This window comes from Haliotis rufescens, unplaced genomic scaffold, assembly GCF_023055435.1.
Source record: "Haliotis rufescens isolate VD_foot unplaced genomic scaffold, xgHalRufe1.0.p SCAF_4, whole genome shotgun sequence".
NCBI lineage: Eukaryota > Metazoa > Mollusca > Gastropoda > Lepetellida > Haliotidae > Haliotis > Haliotis rufescens.
Window position 1 is genome coordinate 60,281,085 of NW_025964112.1, and position 23,437 is coordinate 60,304,521.

Here is a 23,437-nt window from a genome sequence, read left to right on the forward strand (position 1 = left end):
ACTATATGAAGCACTAAATCTGAAGTATAATGCTTTCACCAGAAGTGGCAGCGGCCTCACTATATGAAGCACTAAATCGGAAGTATAATGCTTTCACCAGAAGTGGCAGCGGCCTCACTACATGAAGCACTAAACCGGAAGTATAATGCTTTCACCAGAAGTGGCAGCGACCTCACTATATGAAGCACTAAATCGGAAGTATAATGCTTTCACCAGAAGTGGCAGCGGCCTCACTATATGAAGCACTAAACCGGAAGTATAATGCTTTCAACAGAAGTGGCAGCGGCCTCACTATATGAAGCACTAAGCCGGATTGCTTCCACCAGAAGTGGCAGCGGCCTCACTATATGAAGCCCTTAACCGCAAGTATAATGCTTTCACCAGAAGTGGCAGCGGCCTCACTACATGAAGCACTAAACCGGAAGTATAATGCTTTCACCAGAAGTGGCAGCGGCCTCACTATATGAAGCACTAACCGGAAGTATAATGCTTTCACCAGAAGTGGCAGCGGCCTCACTATATGAAGCACTAAACCGGAAGTATAATGCTTTCACCAGCAGAAGTGGCAGCGGCCTCACTATATGAAGCACTAAATCGGAAGTATAATGCTTTCACCAGAAGTGGCAGCTGCCTCACTATATGAAGCACTAAATCGGAAGTATAATGCTTTCACCAGAAGTGGCAGCGGCCTTCACTATATGAAGCACTAAGCCGGATTGCTTCCACCAGAAGTGGTAGCGGCCTCACTACATGAAGCACTAAACCGGAAGTATAATGCTTTCACCAGAAGTGGCAGCGGCCTCACTATATGAAGCACTAAATCGGAAGTATAATGCTTTCACCAGAAGTGGCATCGGCCTCACTATATGAAGCACAAACCGGAAGTATAATGCTTTCACCAGAAGAGGCAGCGGCCTCACCATATGAAGAACTAAGCCGGAAGTAAAATGCTTTAACTGGCATCGAATTCGGGTGTCACCAAAGTGGGAGCCTTAAAGCTTCCCTAGAGTTTGCAGCGACCTCAGTAGCGTGACACAAGACAGGGAGTATAATGTTTTAACGAGAGTTTGCAGCGACCTCAGGCGCCTGACATTAAACCGGAAATACAATACTTTCACTGGATGTGGCAGTCACCTCACTAGCGTAACACTAAACCGGAAATATATCGCTGTCACTGGAGGTAGCAGTTGCCTCGTTAGGATGACACCAAAGCGGAAGTTAACGCACAGGATTTTCACCTGGTAAAATAAAACGGAACTGTAATACCTTCAAAGAATAATAAGAGTTTTATTATATCTAACACCTCCGGGCTTTATGCAAAGCATTTCATGCGGTAAATCATATATACTACTCAAAATAAGTTCAAGATCACCCGCTTAATTCATATGACTATAGTTAATCTGTCATGACTGGTGGATATTGCAAAACACACCCTTCCAACATACCAGCCATCTTTTGAGTAGTATATTACGAACATTCAAAATTAACACTTTGCCTTAATTTCATGTCCTGACACATCAAAACAGCGGATTCATAATGTACGTTAACATATACAAAGGGTTACATAAGGTAGAGCATATATTACAACAGATATTCAAATTAAACACAACTTCACATCTTGGTAAATACAATATATAACAGAGGGTTTGTACTGTTTATCTGATATTATTTGGTCAAAGGACTCGTGGTATAACAGACATGATTCATCATCAATAAGCCAATCTGGAAGCCGTGTCCATGGCCAATGGTACTTAGATGATAGGAGTGAGTGAGTGATGTGGGATCTGTACATAGTAAATCATAATAATAAAATTTCACATTAAGATACAACTGAAAGTCGAAAGTAGAAGGGGGCACGGGTGGCCCAGTCGTCTAAGGCGCCGTGATTCGCTGTGCAGAGTTGCGTCCCTTGGGCACGCCAGAAACCTAGGATTGTGGGTTCGAATCCTGGTTCGCCCCGATTATGTTTCTAGGTTTGTCAGCACCATACCCGTGCTCGTGGGTTTCACCGAAGTGGTAAACGTCTGAGACCTGCATCACTTCGGGCTTTCCTCCCACATTAAGCTGACACGCCGTGATATAACTGGAATACTGTTAAAAGCGGCGTTAAACCCAACTCACTCACTCACGAAAGTAGAAAACAAACAATTCGAGTGAGACATATTTTGCTTAGAGTATGTTCCGCCACGTTATATCTTACAACTAGATGAAACCTCTCAAGTCCCCACAGGTTAACCGTTTTCAAGTGGCATGAATTAAATTTAACATTAAATTACAATGAGTTCTAGTTTTCGTCGTAATGATTGTGTGAGATGTGGGGGGGGGGGGGGGGGGGGATTTTCCATCCCATGTTCAAGGCTGGGGAAACAAAGAATGAACTCCCATCACACAACAGTTAGGCAAGGCTACTACTTTCATAGAAAGAAAGGGGCTGTTCTGGGGCCACACAAAACGGACACATAGACCCTCGGCTAAATACAGCATATATTAGAAAACAGGTCTTGAGATTGTTTGAATTGATATTTACATGAAACAAATGTAGATTACTGCTTAGGAGCTGTCATTAATTTACGTCATCACATTACAATTTTGATCAATCTAATTTATTTGTTAACTTCTTTAAGTGGTATAGAGATGTTCGTATGATGAACAAGGAAGATGGTCTCTAGATATACAACAAGGAGAATCTGCGCATGCGTTAGAGTAATCGTGTGTTGATTCAAATGAGCTGTGAAACAATCAACAAAATCTGATGCAAATATCCGTCAAAACGTTCACGTTACAAAATGGGGATATCCATAGAAACATGGAAGTCACGAATCGGTACATTTGTAACTCCTCGAGGACACCGACAAGTAGAGACAGTTCTCATCGTTGTGCTCAGAAGGTGAGATTGGTGAATATGTATACAAACAATGGACATTGCTTACATACCGAAATCTGAACAATACCCTCGAATGTAGGCGACAGCCTTTTGTCTCCGGAGATATTGAACTTTATCCTGGACCTACAGGAGATAACTTTAATGAGCTGAAGTTTACAATAATTGAACAGATAAAAGAATCGGAAGCTAGATTAACTCAGAATATTGAATCTGTTTAAGCTGAAATCCAGACAATCAAGAACGATGTTAGTGAACCTCGAGACGAGGTGAACAACAACAAAGAAGAACAGGCAATCTTAAGGCTTGATGTTGATGCTGTTTCCGATAGAATAGATGCTATTGATGGTTATGGCGCTGCTGTTTACAGCTTGGAGGAAAGAGTTGAAAGTCAATAACGACATAGTAGAAGAAACAATTTAATTATTTATGATGTTCCTGAAGAAGATAGTGAGTCCTATGATGCACGCAGGGGAAAGGTGTTAGATGTTATTAACCGAGCTAGAAATAAGGAAAACCAACTCCCCAGCTAGTGTCAAGAGATACTGAACGTGCACATAGACCATCTATAAGGAATGATAACAAACCACGCCCACTCATAGTGAAAATGACTCATTGGATGGGCAAGATGCAGATGGTGAGCATGAGAGGTATACTGAGAGAGATGGGATTCGGTGCTGCTAGTGACCTAACGTATAACCAACGACGTGAACTTGACAGATTACGCGCTGAAAATCCTAATAAAAGGGTTTTTTTCAAAGGAGGAAAAGTTGCCGAGGACATAAAACATGACACAGAGAGAAGAGATTGCCTTGCACAGGCTCAGAATAGTCATGTTAGACCAAAATATGGTGGAACCAGGAACAACGGTAATCGGAGGCAGGGTGAAGAAAACAGAATTGACTCTCGGCCTCGATCGCTCCGCCCCAGCACGAGAGAGAAGACAAACAATAGGAAGGGGGTGGCCCGGGCCAAGATAATTGTAGGGTGTTTCATACAGGTTCACCTTCAATTTCCCTTTTGTTGACTGGGTCCATAAAAATTTAATTTCAGGAACGTGTCTGGACTAAAATCCAAAGTGGACGATTGTGAATATATTACCTTTGTTAACTTATTTGATATTGTCGGGCTTACTGAAACATGGTTGAAGGAGACAGATTTGGTTGGTTTATTCAGTGATTTTGCTATACACACAAAGGATGGTGAGCGGATATCTACCCGGGGACGACTCTCAGGTGGTGGATAAACAGTATTAATCAGAAACACTTTAGCACATCTTGAAAAGTGGACCAAAGTGTGTGATAGCGGTATATTTATTTTACTAGATACAGAAATGTGTGGTTTAAAGAAAGACCTATTGTATGCATGTGTGTATCACCTGGAGTCTTCAACCTGGTATAATAACCCGTTACGTCAATGTAAAAACGGCATCTCACTATTACAAGACGATCTGTTGCATATGCTTTCTATATGTGATAACGTGTATGTTATCATCGGAGGTGATTTCAACACTAGGACTGACACACTACCTGATTTTGTTGAAGACGATATCCTTGAATACTTGGAAGGTAATGATAATAACAGGTGGGAGTTTTTGTTGGATAGTCTTAACATGAAACGATTTTCGGTAGATTCAACTATAAACAGGTTTGGTAAATGCTTGTTAGATATGTGCAGTATTCCTAACATCCATATTATAAATGGAAGATGTGGCTCAGACGCGGATGTAGGGGATTTCACTTTTATAGGAAATCAAAGTGCTAGCGTGGTTGATTATATAATATGTTCATCTGAATTGTTGAATGTATGCAGTAGATTTAACATACGCTCACGCGCTGATTCATCACATACTCCACCCACAATGGATTTACGTACGTTTCACACAACAAAACAATTTGAAAGTGATCAAATTATTAATGAATATTTCAGATTTACATGGGTCCACGATAGAGCTAATAACTTAAGATATTATTTGACATCAGATGAAGTATCTTATTTACTTGAAAGGGCAGTAAGCCTGAAGCCTAATGTATGGTTGCATCAGATATGAAGAGAAAAGTTTGCATTAACAAACCGCATCGTCAGTGGTATGATAGTTGTTGTGAGTTATTAAAAATAGAAAGATGTAGATGTTTAAATATATTTCGAAGGAAAAAGGATTTGGTTTCATTGGAAAATTATCAACGCATCCGGAATCAGTATAACGAAACATGTTGGAAAAAGAAAGTTGAATATTATGGAATGCAACAGGAACTTCTTGAGAAAAACATTATTAATTCAAAAGTCTTTTGGTCAACTCTTAAAAAGCCAGGGACAACTCCACACATGTATAATAATATTACTATCAAAAATTGGTAATATCACTTTAAAAAGTTATTTACAGCTCATGATGACAGTAATGATGACTTTTTCTGGATTTGAAGATGACAATATAACATATGATATCGAATTATCACGAGACATCCTCGAGACTCCGAGTGATGAATAAGAGAAAGCATTTCTCATCTTAAAAATGGTAAATCAGTTGAATATGACAAACTTATATCAGAGTTTTTTAAACATTCTACAGATATCCTTGTACCATATCTAGAGTAGATTTTAAATAATATGCTGGAAACATCACATTTTCCTGAAAACTTGGCACTTGGTATAATCGTCCCTCTCCATAAGCAGGGTTCAGTGAATAATACAAATAACTATCGAGGCATTGTGTTATCAAGCATTTTTAGCAAAGTGTTCATATATATCATTAACAAAAGGTTAGTATTCAAGGCTGATCCTTTGAAAAGATTAGTGAGTCTCAATCTGGTTTCAGGCAAGGATACTCCACAATTGATAATAGATTTATGTTGCAAACAATAATACAAAAGTACCTAGCAAAGAAGGGTGGTAAATTATACGCATTTTTGTAGATTTCTCTAAAGCTTTTGATTCTATAAGCAGAAATAAATTATGGTCACGTTTCAAAGCACATGGTCTTAGCAGTAAAACTGGAAAGTTAATGTGCTGTATGTATCAGAATGTAAAGGTTTGTGTGTGAAATAATGGTACTGTGTCCGACACATTTGAAAGCAAAATTGGCGTTAAGCAAGGGTGCATTTTAAGTCCGTTTTTGTTCTCCTTCCTTATCAATGAATTAGCTCAACAAATTCAGCAGAACTGTTCTGGTGGCATCCAACTTCACCCGAAAACTATAAAGTTATTTCTTCTTTTGTTTGCCGATGATATAATAATGTTTTCAAGCACAATACCTGGACAACAAAAACACATTAATTAGCTGGAATGTTATTGCAAAGAATGGAATTTATCTGTCAACAAGATTAAGACAAAAGTTATTGTTTTTAAAAATGGTGGTACACTAGCCAGGAGGGAGAAATGGTTTTATCTAGGACATTCATTAGATGTTGTATCGTTCTATAAGTACTTAGGTGTATATTTTACAAATAGATTGTCATGGAAGATGCATGCTAACCAAGCTGCTGTACAAGCTAAGAAGATCCTAATTGAATTATTTTTAACATATGAAAGTTCTTGAAAATATATTCTATAGTACATTCTTTAATATTTTCTAGACGAAAATAAGCCTAGTTTTGTTATATGGAGTAGAGGTTTTGAGGATTAGAAATTATTGATGTTATAGAAAAAGTACATTTATATGCATGCAAAACTTCCCTCGATGTGAAACCTAGTACGCCTAATCTAACGGTCTATGGCGAATGTGGAAGATACTCATTAACTATGTTTGAAAAGTTAAAGACGATAAAATACTGGATTAAATTAGTTGCCTGCAACAAGATATCCAAAGAAATGTTATAACATGTTATTACTCTAAGATCAACAAGAACACACAAAACTGGGCATCTTCTGTTAAGCATCAGCTTTATTCATGAGGTTATGGTAATATATGGACAGAACAGGATACGTATTTACCAGATCATTTCCTAGATGCTTTCACTCAGACCTGAAAGATATGTACATTCAAAATTGGCATTTTTCCTTATCAGTATCAAAGAAACTATCAAGTTAATCCTTCTTTAAAAACAGCTTCTTTGGAGAGCAATACTTATTAGATGTGACACAAAACATTTCGAATTGCACTTGCAAGATTCAGATGTGGTTCACACGAACTCTTTATCGAGACGAGAAGATATATGGGGATCGTGAGAGAACACAGAATTTGTCAGTTTTGTGATTTTAACACTGTAGAAAGTGAATACCATTTCTTACTACTTTGTCCTTTGTGTGCTGAACTCAGAAAACAGTTCACTGATAAATATTATACCCGTTATCCAAGTCTACAGAAACTTGTTACATTAATGTCAAGTAAGAATGTAGCAATAACAAAAAAGCTGTCAATGTACATATTGCATGCCATGAAGCTAAGAAGATCCAAATGTGTTACCTTTTACATGTATATACACCCATTACTATATAACATGTACTATAGGCCTATGGCCTTTCAGTATTATGAATAAACACATATGTCAGGATATAAAACTTCTTTATTACAATGGTGAAGTTGTTTATCCAGAGAACTATGTCCGTTAATTCATTTGTTGCTACATGTAGTAGTTTATGATCATGTTACAGTCTGTTAAGGTGGCATGTTAGAAGCTGTAGTATCAATGAAGACAGAGTGGACTTTGTTCTTTCTGTGAGACGTCTCGGTACAGGTGCTCGATAAAGGTACCAGTATTCTACAAGTGGTACGGGTATATTTTGGTCGAAGTAGTTGTATGGCCACGTGGTCAGCACCTGCTGTGGCTCAGGACAGCACCAACTTCTCCAGCTGCAGCATGGGCGCCTCCACCAGGATGGCAAGCAGGAAGGAGAAGATGAACGACATGCACACGTAGCCGAAGAAGCGGTACACCTGGAATACATAGGATACATTATTTAGTGTCTCATTTAGATATGGGAATGGACATTCAAAAGGATGGCAGAATCCGTACCAATATGTACGACAAAGGGAACATGGTACTTTAAAACATAACGTTTAATTAAAACATTCAGGCAAATACAATTACAATTGCTTAAAATTAAGCGTTTCAATCAGAAATTCACCATCAAATGTTATTTCAGAAATTGTATAGTACATTCATGGGTACAATGTGTGAAGCCCATTTCTGGTGACCCCAGTCGTGATATTGCTGGAATATTGGTAAAAGCGACATAAAAACATACTCACTCACTCACTCAGTATACCACAAATGACATGCTTACTTCATACCACAGTAACGACTGTTGTTGTATATTTGTATTAATAAACGCTAAAGTGAATTCATTTTCAAGGATATTCTCGCATCCTTGTTAAGGGGTAAACAGTTAGGGGTTATTAGACTGGAATTTTTCTCTCGAGATAATACTGGGGAAAACCTCTTAACAAAAGAAAATGTTGTAAATGTAACATGTCAAAGACATCAATCAGTCTCGAAACAGATTCCAGTGGGCGTAAAAGACATAATCACGGTGGACACTATATGACTGGAAATCAGTGATGACACCAGGTGTTCACTTAAAGGGTAGGCATGTCCTGCTCTACCGGCAGCACCCGCCACTCACACAATTTTCCAAAGTTTGTTTCCTTTCGCTGCAAAGCAATACTCCTGTTAATAAATAAAACACTCGTCTACCCCTCGTCTTAGATGAAAGGGTTGTATATTTTGAAGGAGTAACCGAAACATAACCCTTCTCAGACAAAACAAAACTTACTTTTGTGCATATTAATCTCACGGATGTTCCAAATACTAGTACTCACAATATATCCTTGCGTATAGAAGATGAGTGACCTCATCGTTGACGTTTCAGCGAGCATGAAGATAAGATGTACGAGGTATGCCCCGTATGTGAGCCGAGAGAGAGGCTGCCACCAGTCCCAGGACAACATCCAATCCACGATACCTGACAATAAAATGGTCGTATACATTTGGATCAACGGACAAGCGTGTGTTGGCTGGGCGTTATGTTGTTTTGAACATCACCATTTCAAACAATGCAAAAGTATCAGCGAGGTACTTTGCCGTCTATGTACCGTCAAACAAGATAAGGTGAAAACATCCAAAGCTTTGATGGGCTCATCGCATTTTGAGTCAAAGCTAAGGTGAGGTGAGGTGAAGGGGGATTTAACGTCGCGTTCAAGCTATTAACCACATGTATAGCGACGTGCATACCTGTGTGTGTGTGTGTGTGTGTGTGTGTGTGTGTGTGTTTTTTTTTTCTGTGTGTGTGTGTGTGTGTGTGTGTGTGTGTGTGTGTGTGTGTGTGTGTGTGTGTGTGTGTGTGTGTGTGTGTGTGTGTGTGTGTGTGTGTGTGTGTGTGTGTGTGTGTGTGTGTGTGTGTGTCTTTGTGCCAGCACTGGGCAGTGTAACAATAACTACCATCTTTTAACGTACAATAAACAACTTTTATAACGAACTCAAATGGATCACTGATTTTAGTTCGTTATAACCGCAGTTCGTTATAAGCATTTACAGAATATGTACAGCAAATGATCAGACAAACAAATAAGTCAGTTCGTTATAAAGTGTTCGTTATAAACGTAGTTTACTGTATTGGGTATGACGCAGCCGGGGATCGAATTCCCGACCTTCCGCTCTCCGGGCAGACACTCTTTCCACTAGACCACGGAGGCGGTCTCAGAGCAAAGGTAAACTGTAAAGCATAACATATAGATAACCATTATGTTGTTTCGTTTGGCGTTAAAGAGGCTAGGTATCCGTTCTGTAGGGGCTGTTGTTGGCTTCTATTTATTGCACTTCAAGAAATATAGTTTCCTAACATACAAATCTACGACTGTATCATAACCACATATCCAGCGACGTGCATGCATGCGTGCGTGCGTGCGTGCGTGCGTGCGTGCGTGTGTGTGTGTGTGTGTGTGTGCGTGCGCGTACGTGTGTATGCGTGCGCGTACGTGTGTATGTATGTGTGTGTGTGAGATGTATTCAGTCACAAGCACCTCCTTTTCCCTTGCAGCACATGAAGATGACCCACACCAAAACCAGCGACCATACGTGTCTGAAGAGTGTATCGAAAGCCGTCTTTGGATCAATTCCCCAGGGTGCTCCATTTGCGTCGTCATAGGTTAACAGTGTGCACGTGCCGGCTGCCGCCAGAGCTAGGAACCATCCCAAACTTTGCAGGAACTGAAATAAAAAGCGATAAAAACCAATACCATCTCTAGAAATCTCAACTTAGCGTCCTTTGTATAATTGCGACTGTACGATACGCATGTTTATGAATCATTGTCAAATTGTGATGACACCAGGTTTTCGTGAAAAAAGTGAGCGTATCCTACCCGAACGTCACATTTCACCCGTCACAAACACATGCAAAGGCAAGTCAATTCTTAATCTGGTAACCCAAACATCGACCCGTTAATATACTAGTATATAATCTAGGGATCATTGACATTGAGTCAGTATACGCATTTTTAACGAAGTTCACTGTCGCTTTCTTGTCATGTGTTAAGAGTAGTTATAGAGTAGGTATAACTTGTTCTACATTTTCTGATTTGTTCTGCTCACGGGAGAGATCCTGATCTTTGACTTCTTCGTTTGAAGCATGTAGCCTAGAATCATCCCAATGGCAAATGGTCCGATCCGGACCCAGGGTTTAATGTACACGTTCAGGAAATTCCCTGTCACATCTCTGAAAAAATAATTAATGTTTATAATGACTTCGGGTTCTACGGATATGTGGCTCACAAATAACTCCTTTCATTGCCAAAGCACTGGAGACGCCTCCGTTACGAATCTTTTTAAACTACGATGGCGATACAGGGATGTTGGCGATATGGACAAGCATGAAATGAGTAATTTTTATGTGATCATCAGGAACATTCCCTGGTCCCTTGTTCCTTGTCCCTTGTACCTGCCCTCTGCTCCCTGGCCCCTGCTCCCTGGCACCTGCCCCTGTTCCCTGACCCCTGGTCCCTGCTCCATGCCCCCTGCCCACTGCCCCTGGTCCCTGGCACCTGCCCCTGTTCCCTGTTCCCTACCCCCTGTTCCCTGCCCCCTGGCCCCTGCTCCATGCCCCCTTACCCCTGACCTGGCCCCTGCTCCCTGGCCCCTGCCCCTGCTCCCTACCCCCTGGGCCCTGACCCCTGACCCCTGACCTTTGCCCCCTGACCCTTGCTCCCTGGCCCCTGACCCCTGACCCCTGCTCCCTGACACCTCTCTCAGCTCCCTGGCCCCTGCTTTCTGCTCCCTGTTCCCTGTCCCCTGCCTCCTGCTCCATATCCCCTGCTCTCTGTACGTGTTTATGATTCTCTATTAAATAGTGATATTACTATTTTTTGCGAAACGGTGAACGTATCCTGTCCCATCGGTGGTACCGTCACAACACATGCAAAGGCAAGTCAATTGTTCACTGACAAAAAAAAACATAAAACCTTTTGAAAGCTTTGCTGAGGCCTTGAATGTTGCAACCTTAATCAAACCGATTTCGAGTAAGAATCGTATGGTACTTTAAGCCACTACATGTACCCCAAACACAAAGAACAAAATTATAGACAGGAAATATACACACTTGTAGTTGTGATAGGAAAAGTAGGCACTGCAGATGATGCTGGTGATGATGTATCCGAGAGTCACACACAAACCAACCAGCTTCAGGACCTTCCTTGAGGTGGTGTCCTTCATCTGGGAACTGACACAACACAAGAAGGTTATTAGACATGTAAGAAGGGGGTTTCATATAGACCACATCGCTACAGTCCACACAGCTTAATTATGAATTCAAAACGTCAACGCCAGAGAATACTCTACCCCGGTTGTCAGCCTAAACAGATTGCATTCGGCGTATAAGGCAAAACAATGACGAACAGTACATGAATGGATCACTGAAATCTAGCGATGACATCAGTTGTTCGCGAAAAGGATAAGAAAAACACATAAGATGACTTTCGACGAGTTAATATAAGGAACGATTAATCCTCCTACCTTAGTGCCAATGGGACCAACGCCAGAGGAGCCACGACATAGAACTGCATGTCGTTCGCTAGGTACCAGCTCCAAGCTATACACTGAAACAGTGATAATGAGAACATTTGTGATATTCTTGTTTTATGCAAACATGGCTTCAAAATGTCATTGGGTGATATAAAATTAGTCGATCGATGGTAAACACAACAAGAAAAACCCTACGTTACCTTTACAAGCATCAAGAAATGCTCAGTTAATGTGTTTCATGTTGGCAATGAGAAAGTGTCAAAATTAAGTTTTGTTCTTGTGACTTCTATTATCTAAAAAATAATTCCAAATGCCCTCGTCATCGGATAAGGATACTGGTGTCTGTTTGTTTGTTTGTTTGTTTGTTTGTTTGTCTGTTTCTTTAACGCCGCACTCAGCAATATTCCAGCTAAATTATGGCGGTCTGTAAATAATCGAGTCTGGACCAGACAATCCAGTGTTTGACATCATGAGCATCGATCTACGCAACTGGAATACGATGACATGCATCAACCAAGTCATCGAGCCTGACAACCCGATCCCGTTAGTCTCCTCTTACAAGCATAGTCGCCTGATACTGATGTGCAACACGGGGCATGATGACAACCACCTGTAGTAGTATGTGTCACGTTTTCTGCTGACCGCCCCTGGTACAGAGCCCAACAAAAATCTTTCCATAATCAGAAGAAATATCTACTAAAAGTAGAGTCCACTGTACGTTCCCGACTATATAATGAGCATCTGTTTACGAATCAGTGTCAAACAGGGATGACACCAGGTGATCGCGAAAACGCGAACGTATTCTGCCCCACCGGTGACCTCGGTCAGAAACACACGCAAAGGCAAAAAACAATGCAACAACCGTTGTGTATATCGTATTAATATATTCACTCTGCAAATTAAATATTTGAAACAAACAAAGGATGACCATTGAATAAATTTAAGTACAAGGATAACTATTTTCAAGTTGTTTGGGGACGTATTGAGTGCATTTAATTATTTTTATTAAAGATATTTTTAATGTGGAAGTGTAATTACCAATTTGTCCGCTTTGTAAAGGTTATTGATGTATAGTATGTTGGCCCACCAGTTGTTCTCACAAAACGTCTTGTCAGTAGAACTGTTCCATGTAGGACCATCAACCAAATACGGCATAACGAACGTGTAGATGAATATCACATAGGCGTACGCAGGTGTCAATCTGAAAAGGACCAACACAAACTATTGCTGACAAACGTTCATGACTGTGTTAAACAAATCATGTCACAAACGCATGCAAAGGCAAGGCAAGTGTTAACCGAAATTTTACAATACTGAAAACCACAGGACAGATGCACATGTTTTTGCACGTGAAGGATCAACACTAGTTATATAAAAGTGAGCTGTTTCGGTTGCCAAACAGTCTGTTAGCAAATATTTAGATGTTCAGATCATGCCACTGCTCATTGGACGATCAGAATAGGTGAATGTGTCTAGACTTTGTTATCCAAGTTCATGACGTCCCTGTGTTAAACGGATGTCATATGGCTACGGAGACAAAGGTGTACAATAGCATCCTGTCCAAAGGCAGTAATTCCAGGAATGAACGGATACCTGACCAGATAGCGCGGAACCGCCTTCTCAGAGGCAACCGTTTTGTCAGCTGCGACGTCAGTGGTGTCAAGCACGCCGAGTATACAAAAGCAGTACTGTTTAATTCAGTGACGAGTCAAAGTGGATGCATCATCGAGCCAGGGTGTACCGACGTCACCATGAACATTTTGCCTCCCACACTATTAGAGCGGTGCAAGGCTTCTCAACGGCCAACGCTATTGAGATACAATCATACAGCTGCATATTATTCCCATTGTGAACCACGCATCTTTCAAAATGACAAAATAGCTAACAGAACACGTGAACCAAGAGCCTTCCGAAGGAACTTCATATACAGGTCTTCCCGTAACCCTCCAAATTGCCAGAGTTGAAGCCGATGGAGCCTCTATTGGACGAGTTGGATCGCATACCACAGCTCCATCCTGACCCACAGACAATGTAACAGTTAGCACACTAAAGGCCAAGTGAGGTAACATTCCCCAATGTGTTATCCGTAGTCTCACTTCGTCAACTGGCAGGAAAATAGCTTTCAATGACAACGTTCAAAGAAATTCTGGTTTTGCAACATTTAGTGATATTTTCAGGCTGTGTACAGATTGAAACGGAAGTAGTGTCTGAGGAAACTGGCACGAAACAGACAAGTTCAGCAAGAAGAGCTGACTGACCTCCAGAAGCGGTGGACGTAGTACAGGATCATGTGCTTCACCTTCAGACCTCCAGCCTTCTCCGTCTCCTTCAGGAACAAGTACGTCACCAACAGGCCACTGCCAAACATATTTTATGAAAATGTTAATCAACATTCCAGAAGGGCTATTCCAATATGAACTGGATAATGTTGATTCTACACCATTCACATTTACTAAAAATAATATGATGATTCATACTGAAATTATTATTCAAAACGTTATATCGATATATAAATAACTACACAAGATGCATGGATAAAAATGAAAGTGTAACATAGATATGCTGTTTATGTGTTTAGATTGGCAGATGGGCAGAGTAACCTTGCAAGGGGGATATTTAGAACTTGTTACCTGAGAACAAAGAAGGTGTCGACAGCTAATGTACCATTTAAAATGACCTGGAAACTTAAGCTCTTTGTTATCGGGATGAAAATGGCTCCGTTTTCTGCAAAGCAAGTTAATGAATTAATAGCATAGGGAAGAATGCTATTACATATGTTTCTAATACAAATGCGTCCTAACTTCTGCTGTGGTAATACCCAACATGTTATTATATATCGTGTCTTCTTCGACACTATACAAGGTGATATACGTCGCATATATTATGTAAAGTGCAATTGTTCGTGGACTAGTGGTAGAGCGTCCGGGGTTCCATCCCCGGCCGCGTCATACCAAAAGACGTTAAAAGATGGTACTTGTTGTTACCCTGTCTGGCGCTCGGCATTAAGGGGCTAAAACAAGGACTGGTCGGCTCGTAGTCAGTATACTGTGTATGAGTGGGGTATTCCTGTTAAACTGCGGCATGGTATCTCAGTGAGCTAGCACTATAAATCGGCATCAGTCCGGACTAGAACAAGCAGCCACACAAACACACACACGTACATGCACGTCGCTATATAAGTGCAATAATCTTGGACGCGACGTTAAACCCCATTTCACCTCACCTCACCTTTTTTTCAAAAGACGAAATACTTGATTAGGTCGGTGTTGTACTATATTGAATCGTTTTCCACAATTACTCCCAGAATGGTTTGTGCTTGAAAGGACAGCATTCGCGAAAACAAATCCTTGCATTGATTAATATTCAATTCTATCGACTCATTTCGTGACATATAATCACGTGGCTTATAACGCATTCACTAATATCCATCAGAGCCGGTATCTTGCCCTTATACACTTTCGTATTTTTCTTTGCCAATTTATTTTGAATCTTTAATTATTTAATGTTTTCAATATAAGCTCATTTGTTTCAATCATATTCATCACCATAGTCAGTAATTAATAATTACTACATATACATTAACATTCTTAATCACCATGCCCGGCCTACCTGCGTTAGCCATGAGTTCGAGGAACGTGTGACCCAAAATGACCCAGCTCATGCTGAGGACCCGGATGCCGTTAAGACAGGTGAGAGATCCAGGTGAGCGTTTGACGCTGAGGATCTTCTCCCCATTGCTGACGGCAGAGAAACACAACAGGACACGCTGCCATACTGGAAATAATCAATTTAAATCTCAAGAATATTCTACAATACTGTTGGGTTTTGTATAGAGAATACAGTGCAAGTTTAAGCTACTTGGCGCCACATTGTTTTTTTGTTGAGAGCACAAGTGAAGATCCAGGTACGAATCGGTCTTTAGCAACCCATAGTTGGCGTAAAAGGCGACCAACTCGTTCGGCTTGTCAGGCTTGCTGACATGGATGATGCATGTCATCGTATTCCAATTGCGTAGATCGATGCTCATGATGTCAACCACTGGATTGCCTTGTCCAGAATAAAGCTTTTACAGACCGCCGTAAGTTGCTGGAACACTGCTGAAGGCGACGTTATACAACAAGCAAACGTTGTTGAGAACAATACGATATGACGTTATCCATTGTTGACTGCGTCACACATTCGTAACATTTGGTCATCTAAACAATAGGCCAAGAGCTTACTCAATTCGTATACACGAGGACATAATCTATATATTCCTCAAAGCTTGTTGATTATTCTCTAAACATACATCCAATAATTATTTATGTTAAGAACAGATTTCCCTGAATAAAAATACCCCCTGCGACATTTTCATTATGATTAGGTGGAAAATAAAATATTATTCGACTGGGAAAATATGTAAAACACATTTTTCTGAATCACATGGTGTCCCCTGGAACGGGGGAACGGGTGGCCAAGTCGTCTAAGGCGCCGCGATTAGCTGTGCAGAGTTGCGTCCCTTGCACGCCAGAAAACTATGATTGTGGGTTTGAATCCCGGTTCGCCCCGATTATGTTTCTAGGTTTGTCAGCACCATACCCGTGCTCGTGGGTTTCACCGAAGTGGTAAACGTCTGAGACCTGCATCACTCCGGGCTTTCCTCCCACATTAAGCTGACACGCCGCGATATAACTGGAATACTGTTAAAAGCGGCGTTAAACCCAACTCACTCACTCACTCACTCCCCTGGAACATTTACAGTGACTCATCCATGGTGAGAGTGTATGTGGGGGAAAAGAATGGTGTTTAACGTACATTTGGGTTTCTGGTTCAATTTCTTCTCCCCGGATCTGAGCGGCTGTCCACCATTGGAATGTACAAAGTGTCCACCATTTGTCGCAGGTAATGTTGGACCTGCAGGGTTGTCTATTCCTCCATTCTCCACGTGACCATTTCCTTGCAAATTGCCAATCAAACCTTCTGTATTCCCATTACTCAGGGATGTCTCAATGACCTCGTCTTCCTTCGACTGGAAATGTGTACTGATCTTTGATAGCTGAACTGCATCCAGACCAGGAGTCAGGGGAACCTTCTCACGACGACCTTTGGTAGCCCGGATGCTCATGTCCATAGCAGACCCCAGAAGGACAAGGCAGCCCAAGATTGCCGTCAGGACGCTGTTATTGGTCCAAAAAGAGCGAATCGTCAAAATGTTTGTGGGAAAGGCATTAATATATTTGCAAAAGCTATTTATTGTTTCGCATGAGTTCATGTACATGGTCTTTTTGTAGTGTGTTTGTGCGTGTTTTGTTTTTGTTTGGCTTAGGTTTTTTGGTTTTGGGGTTCTTTTCGGGTTTTGTTTTTTATTTTAGGCGGATGGGGGCGTTGAATTGAATACCCCACACTAAATCCGCTTGAATATACGCGTTAACATTTTGTAACGGCAAGTTATAATTCTTCTCTTCTTTAATGCCTCTGCTTTAACGACGAGCAACCTACTGCCTACTCCATGGCACACCGGCTTCTTACCATCGGCCAATTACTGTATTGCTCAGTCTCTAATATTTGAGGGCGGTCGGGTAGCCTAGTGGTTAAAGCGTTAGCTCGTCACGCCGAAGACCCGGGTTCGATTCCCGACATGGGTACAATGTGTGAAGCCCATTTCTGGTGTCCCCCGTCGTGATATTGCTGGAATATTGCTAAAAGCGGCGTAAAACCATACTCACTCACTCACTCACTCTAATATTTGACTTCGTTGCGTCAGTCTCCATGCTCTATCCAAGGTCTTTGTAATGCCCATGTACTAATTATGGAATATCTGATAATAACTCCCCAAAACCGGTGCTTTAAGAAACTGCAAAGTTCGAGTGCTGTCCCAGACCTACAATAATGCTCAAACTGTGACCTTTCAAACGTGTTAATGCATTATTTGACAAGTTGTTACCGTCTCCAGTTTAACAGAGGAGGTGAAGCCAACCACGAGTTGATTATGTGAGTGATGTGGTGGACAAATATTGACATTTGAAACGATTGACCATCAACACTCTCAACACTACGCGATAAGATACGGTCTCAACTGACGGTGGATCACTCACATGCCTCCTACAGCTGCACTGTCCTCACCGACGGGGCCGTTCTTGATCTCCGCGTGACACACGGTTTGGGCTATTGTCATGTTGACTCGAGACAATACTACAACATGAACATATAACTGTTAGTGACAAACTCTTTACATAATCATAAAAAAAACATCTGCTAATATCCGAGTCCATTGTACGATTCCGACCATATCACCAGCATATTTTTATGTTCATAGTTTAAACTAATTTACTAATAACCAAACCGAAACACTTTTATGTATTTGATCCAGGAAACCTTTTACGCCCCTTGACTACCTTTACATATTTTTAAACTCCCCTCTTGTGGGGTTATTGTTCTGACTACACATAAATAGAAAGAGAATATGCAGTCTCGACTCAGATACTATGGGGCGTTAAAGGCAAAATAGCGGTAAAAAATATATGAATGGAAAACTGAAAATCTGCGACGACACTAGGTGTTTGCGACTATGAAGTAAATGAAGCAATAAATTCCGCTTACAATTATCAATTGATAACAAATGATGTAAATTGTGCCTTATATCCGTGGGAAGAATTGGTCGCAAATAGTATATGTTTGAATGACAACGAAATGGATTGGGAGTCAAGTCTCAGGGACTATATATAAGTATACGCCGAGATCGTGAGGCATTGCTTATAATGTCAGTCACTGATTTGCCTTGTCTAAACTCGCTTATTTACAGGCTGTTGTGATAAAGCTAGAATATTGCTGACTGCGACATTAAATAACAAAGAATTAATTCTAATTCATACAACTGTTGACCGTTAGCATTCTGTTAAGGGACGAACAATTTTATATTATTGTTGGATGGCATATGTTTGACAAGCGACTGCAACTCTATACGTACGGCCTTGGAAGCCTGACTTGAGCCTGTTGCTGCCACACGTCTGAGGGACGCACAAATGCCAATTAAAGGTCAGTGGCGCCCCGGTAATCGCCCCAGCACCGGCCTGGGAACAGGGTCATAGAGTAGAATCAATCACCATTCCCTCTGAATGTAACATTACTGATAAAGTCTGTATAATTTGAATGAATGAATGAATAAATGAATGATAAATTTTCATACTAAAAGGCCACGGGGTCAGAGCACAACAGGATGTGTTGGACCTTTCTTCCCACATTAAGCTACACGCTGAAATTCAAAGCGTGGTTAAACCCAATTCACTCTTCTCACTAAAATCTATATTTATGTCACTGATGAGATATAAGAGCAAACCAAATTATCAGTAGAACATAAATGAAATCCATTTCTGTAAATAAACTGCCAGGGACAGAAGGTATGCACTTGAAACTTGAATTTGACCAAACACTTACAAACGTCACCGAAACACTGCAAACGCAATGTCCAAAACACAATAGTGTCAAATACATCACCATCGAATAACCATTTCTTGTATGTTTCATTTTAGCCAACATCTGACATGGATGTATACTTTCATTTGCCCAGCAGTTTACTTATATAGTGGAATGTATTATTTATGCCACACATGTTAACGAATCGTAAACATATCAACCTTCGTTTGAGCGTCATGCTTTTCGTAAAACATAATATTGGACGATTGTCTCAATAGCCCTAACACTCAGCATCCCACGGAAACTATAACCAGAAATGAACTCTAGAATACTGGCATTTACACAAACATATTCATTATAAACCAGTACATTTCACACATGTAGCCCTACCCGTGAATATCCGGGGTAGAATAGGTCTTCAGCAACCCATGCTTGCCGTAAAAGGTGACTATGCTTGTCATAAAACGCGACTAACGGGATCGGGTGGTCAGGCTCGCTGACTTGGTTGATGCATGTCATCGGTCCCAATTGCGTGGTCCAGACTCGATTATTTACAGACCGCCGTCATATAGCTGGAATAGTGCGGCGTTAAACAACAAACCAACATGTAGCCCAAATTCAATTGTTGTATACATGTAGACACACCACGAAGTATTTAGCTTTAGCCTTTGCTAAACTATGCTTTGTGAAACCGGACCTGTGAACCATATGGTAAAAGGAACTGCACTTTGCTGACTAAACTGCTTTTCGTATAACATCATATTGGAGGATTGTCTCAATAGCCCTAACACTCAGCATCCCACGGAAACTATAACCAGGCATTTATGCAGTGATACACAAACACATTCATCATAAACCAGTACACTGCAATTTGCTGACTAAACTGTTCCTTAGCTGCCAAGATCCCGTCGCCTGTGGCGGGCATCCAAGATTTGCCAGATGAAATGGGAGTTTAACATGGCGTTCAAGAGTTATATAGCGACGTGCATTCACTTGTTTGTGGCTGGTTGTCCTTGACCGGACACAATGCTAGCCAACTGAGAAAATATGATGCAGTTTAACATGGACACCCCACTCGGTAAAAATAATACCGATTCAGGGCTGACTCGTCCTTGAGTTATCCCCTTAATTCCGAGCGTCAGGCAGGTTACAACAAGAACCGTATTTTAACGTCAGGGGATCGAAGCACCCGCCTTCCATTCACCCGACAGACGTTCTACCCACTACACAACGGCAGCGGCCGCCGGAAGTATGTTAAGAAGTCTTAACCCTCAGCTTTATCCCTCACACACTGAATTTGAAGAAAATAAACATACACTTCCAGCTCCCAACGCGCTAAGCAGCTGTGGAGGTGGACGAATGTAGACAACGCAGGTGTCCCCCTTTACTTGTCTCCCCGTTGCTTGGTCCGCCTCGCTGACCACATCAAGACATTCATCAAAGTTGCCGAAAAAGGTCGTTGCCCCCTGTAGAATGGAGGTGCCAGGCTTCCCTGATGCATCGACCACTGAAAAGGATAACAACACAATCAGTTGACATGCTGATGGCACCCGTGAAGATCCGGGTCAGAATAGGTCTTCAGCAACCCATGCTTAGTAAAAGGTTACAATGATTGTCGTAAGAGGCGACTAACGGGATCGGGTGGTCAGGACTTTGTGTATGCATGGCATCGTTTCCCAATTACGTAGATCGATGCTCCTGATGTCAATCACTGGAATGTCTGGTCCAGACTCGATTATTTACAGATCGCTGTCACATAGCTGGAATATTGCTGAGTACCGCGTTAAACAACTGACAAACATACTGATAAAAAGCATACTTACACCATGACAATTAATGTTAACATAAATAAGATAAAGTACTCACTTGTAAGAGCCCAAGGCTTCAACTGTACAAGACCCACCAGGAAAGTATCCAAATCTTCAGAACACATTCGTTCTTCTGCTGTCAGTCCGCTTGTGTTTGACTGTATAAGCCCCTTCAAGATGGACGGGAGTTGAGGACCAAGGCTCTTAAAAAGACTTGTGATTGTGTTAAGGTCGAGGGACCCTCCTCCCATGAGAAAGGGCAAGAGGGAGTTCCCCATCCCTCCTGGAATCTTTTTCTGCATGGCCAAGAGTGAAACCGGAAGTGAGGAGGACGTCGGGGATGTTGTGTTGGTGGAGCTGGAGTTGGCGGCGGAGAGGAATGCGTTGACCAGCATGGAGAGGAAAGGGTCTTGCACAGGGGCTGTGGTGGGGCTGGTTGTCGAAGTAGCATTGTCAGCAGAGCCCGAGAAGACTAGATCCGGTGTTGAATGGGTAATAGTGACGAATGATGAACTTTCTGGAACACTGACTGACGACAAAGCAGCCTTTTTGACTGTACCCGGGGGACTTGATGCATGTTTTGAAGACATTGGCGTCGTTGTGGTATTAACGTTAACCGATCCCGCATCCCTTGTTGATGGGGAAGTAGAACCTGAACAGGAAGCCACATACAGAAAGATCCACAGGAACACACACACACTGAAGTGCTTCATTGTCCAAACTCAGCTGACACAAATACGCGGTAACATGTACTCGCAAACTGTGCGTTATGATAAACGATGTAGCACTTATTACATGCGGTATGTACCTGCAGCGTCTTATCTAATCACTGACCACTGATATCATCAGATAAATAGTATTACTGAATAGGTCCGCTTGCTGCAGTTTGAAGATGTGGCTCCGGCTGATCTGCACCCAATGTGCGTACCCGAAGTGTGCCAGTAGACTCTATATATCGCCACACGTCCCCCTCAAGGAGTCTCCGATGGCATTCCCCTATATCTAAGGTACCTAGACACGAACACAGTATAACCTTATATGGATAACAGATAGCCAAACTGAACCAACACACACAAGGGGAGATGTCCCTCTAACTGTATTTGTCAAACTTATCTGAAAACATACCCATTTCAACATAGGTAGGAAATATGAAGACATATGTTGTCAACACCGTGTTATCAAACGTACCATATAAGGCATATATTAGGACGCTGACCTTTACAGTACAAACTATCCATATATGGTATTGATCAGGTACCGAGCCAGTAATATTGATGAGTCATGTTCAAGAACAAAGAAATTGTTTAGGAAAAAGGACACCGACTTTCTTTCGAGGGAATCTCTCTTTTAGATCTGGGGAACGCTAATATGTTTCTGGAACTATATTTTGTTTTGTGGTGTTGAGTTCTGATTTGTGAACGATCTTGTGTTTTGTATTTCGTTTTTTATGTTCAATTCAATTCCATCGGCCCATAGTTACATTTGTATTACAATGGACGTGATGGATACAGATGTTATTGTTGTGACAATAATGTACTACGAAGTGACATTGCTTAATAGATATAGATAGCTAGACGTTTAATTAATTTACAATAATGATATTAATTTTTTGTATGGTCGGATATTCACAATTTTTTTGTGGTAAGTGATCCACGCGGAGCTTGTTATAACCGGAGCAAACTTACAAAAAATTATACTCGTCCTCCACATACCCATATGTAGTGTTTCGCAGGTGGCAGATAATCAGATTATTAAAATTAATTTTAATATTAAAAAATAACTCTATCACTGGGTGAGGTGAAATGGGGTTTAACTTCGCGTCCAAGATTATTGCACTTATATTGCGACGTGCATGTACGTGTGTGGTGTTTGTGTGGCTGCTTGTACTTGTTCGGACTGATGCCGATTTATAGTGCTAGCTCACTGAGATACTATGCCGCAGTTTAACATGAATACGCCACTCAGACAAAGTATACTGACTCCGAGCCGACCAGTCCTTGTTTTAGCCCCTTAATGCCGAGCGCCAGACAGGGTAACAACAAGTACCATCTTTTAACGTCTTTTGGTATGACGCGGTCGGGGATGGAACCCCGGACCTTCCGCTCTCCGGGCGGACGCTCTACCACTAGACCACGGAGGCGGTCAACTATATCACTGACGTTAAAGCAACAGACCACAGCTCGATCTCTCACAGAGTAAATACAATCTTATTGCTTGATAAGCCGAAAGCAACATGGTTGATGAATGATAAAACAATGAAATGTGTGACACCCAAATTACATGTATCAGAGGCTATACACAGGTATGTTGAAAAACTGTCTGGCCATTTTATGACTACGTGAACACGTAGTGCGTTCGTCTGAATAGTTTGGATGTTGTGTTTGCAATAGGGTTGGAGACGGTGG

The 23,437-nt window shown here is 41.4% G+C and overlaps 1 protein-coding gene across 1 annotated transcript; it reads right to left on the reverse strand.

Annotated features, from left to right (window-relative positions):
• Positions 1 to 6,743: 6,743 nt before the first annotated feature.
• LOC124115336 lies at positions 6,744 to 21,999 on the reverse strand. The gene is made up of 15 exons (XM_048382013.1): positions 21,091 to 21,999; positions 20,541 to 20,731; positions 18,779 to 18,881; positions 17,907 to 18,003; positions 16,627 to 16,988; positions 15,442 to 15,606; positions 14,463 to 14,556; positions 14,091 to 14,189; positions 12,871 to 13,033; positions 11,824 to 11,906; positions 11,411 to 11,530; positions 10,408 to 10,531; positions 9,840 to 10,026; positions 8,640 to 8,782; positions 6,744 to 7,754 (listed from the first exon to the last, which is right to left on the reverse strand). Exons 1-15 carry the CDS (start codon positions 21,743 to 21,745, stop codon positions 7,647 to 7,649), a joined length of 2,694 nt encoding a protein of 897 aa, XP_048237970.1. The 5' UTR covers positions 21,746 to 21,999; the 3' UTR covers positions 6,744 to 7,646.
• Between the last annotated feature and the right edge of the window lie 1,438 nt (positions 22,000 to 23,437).

Coding starts and splice junctions, on each gene's coding strand:
- LOC124115336 (XM_048382013.1), bottom strand. CDS start 21,745: ATGAAGCACTTCAGTGTGTGTGTGTTCCTGTGGATCTTTCTGTATGTG. Junction 16,989..17,906: donor AGTGCAGCTGTAGGAGGCAT/GTGAGTGATCCA, acceptor GACCAATAACAG/CGTCCTGACGGCAATCTTGG. Junction 13,034..14,090: donor TACGTCCACCGCTTCTGGAG/GTCAGTCAGCTC, acceptor GGTCCTTTTCAG/ATTGACACCTGCGTACGCCT.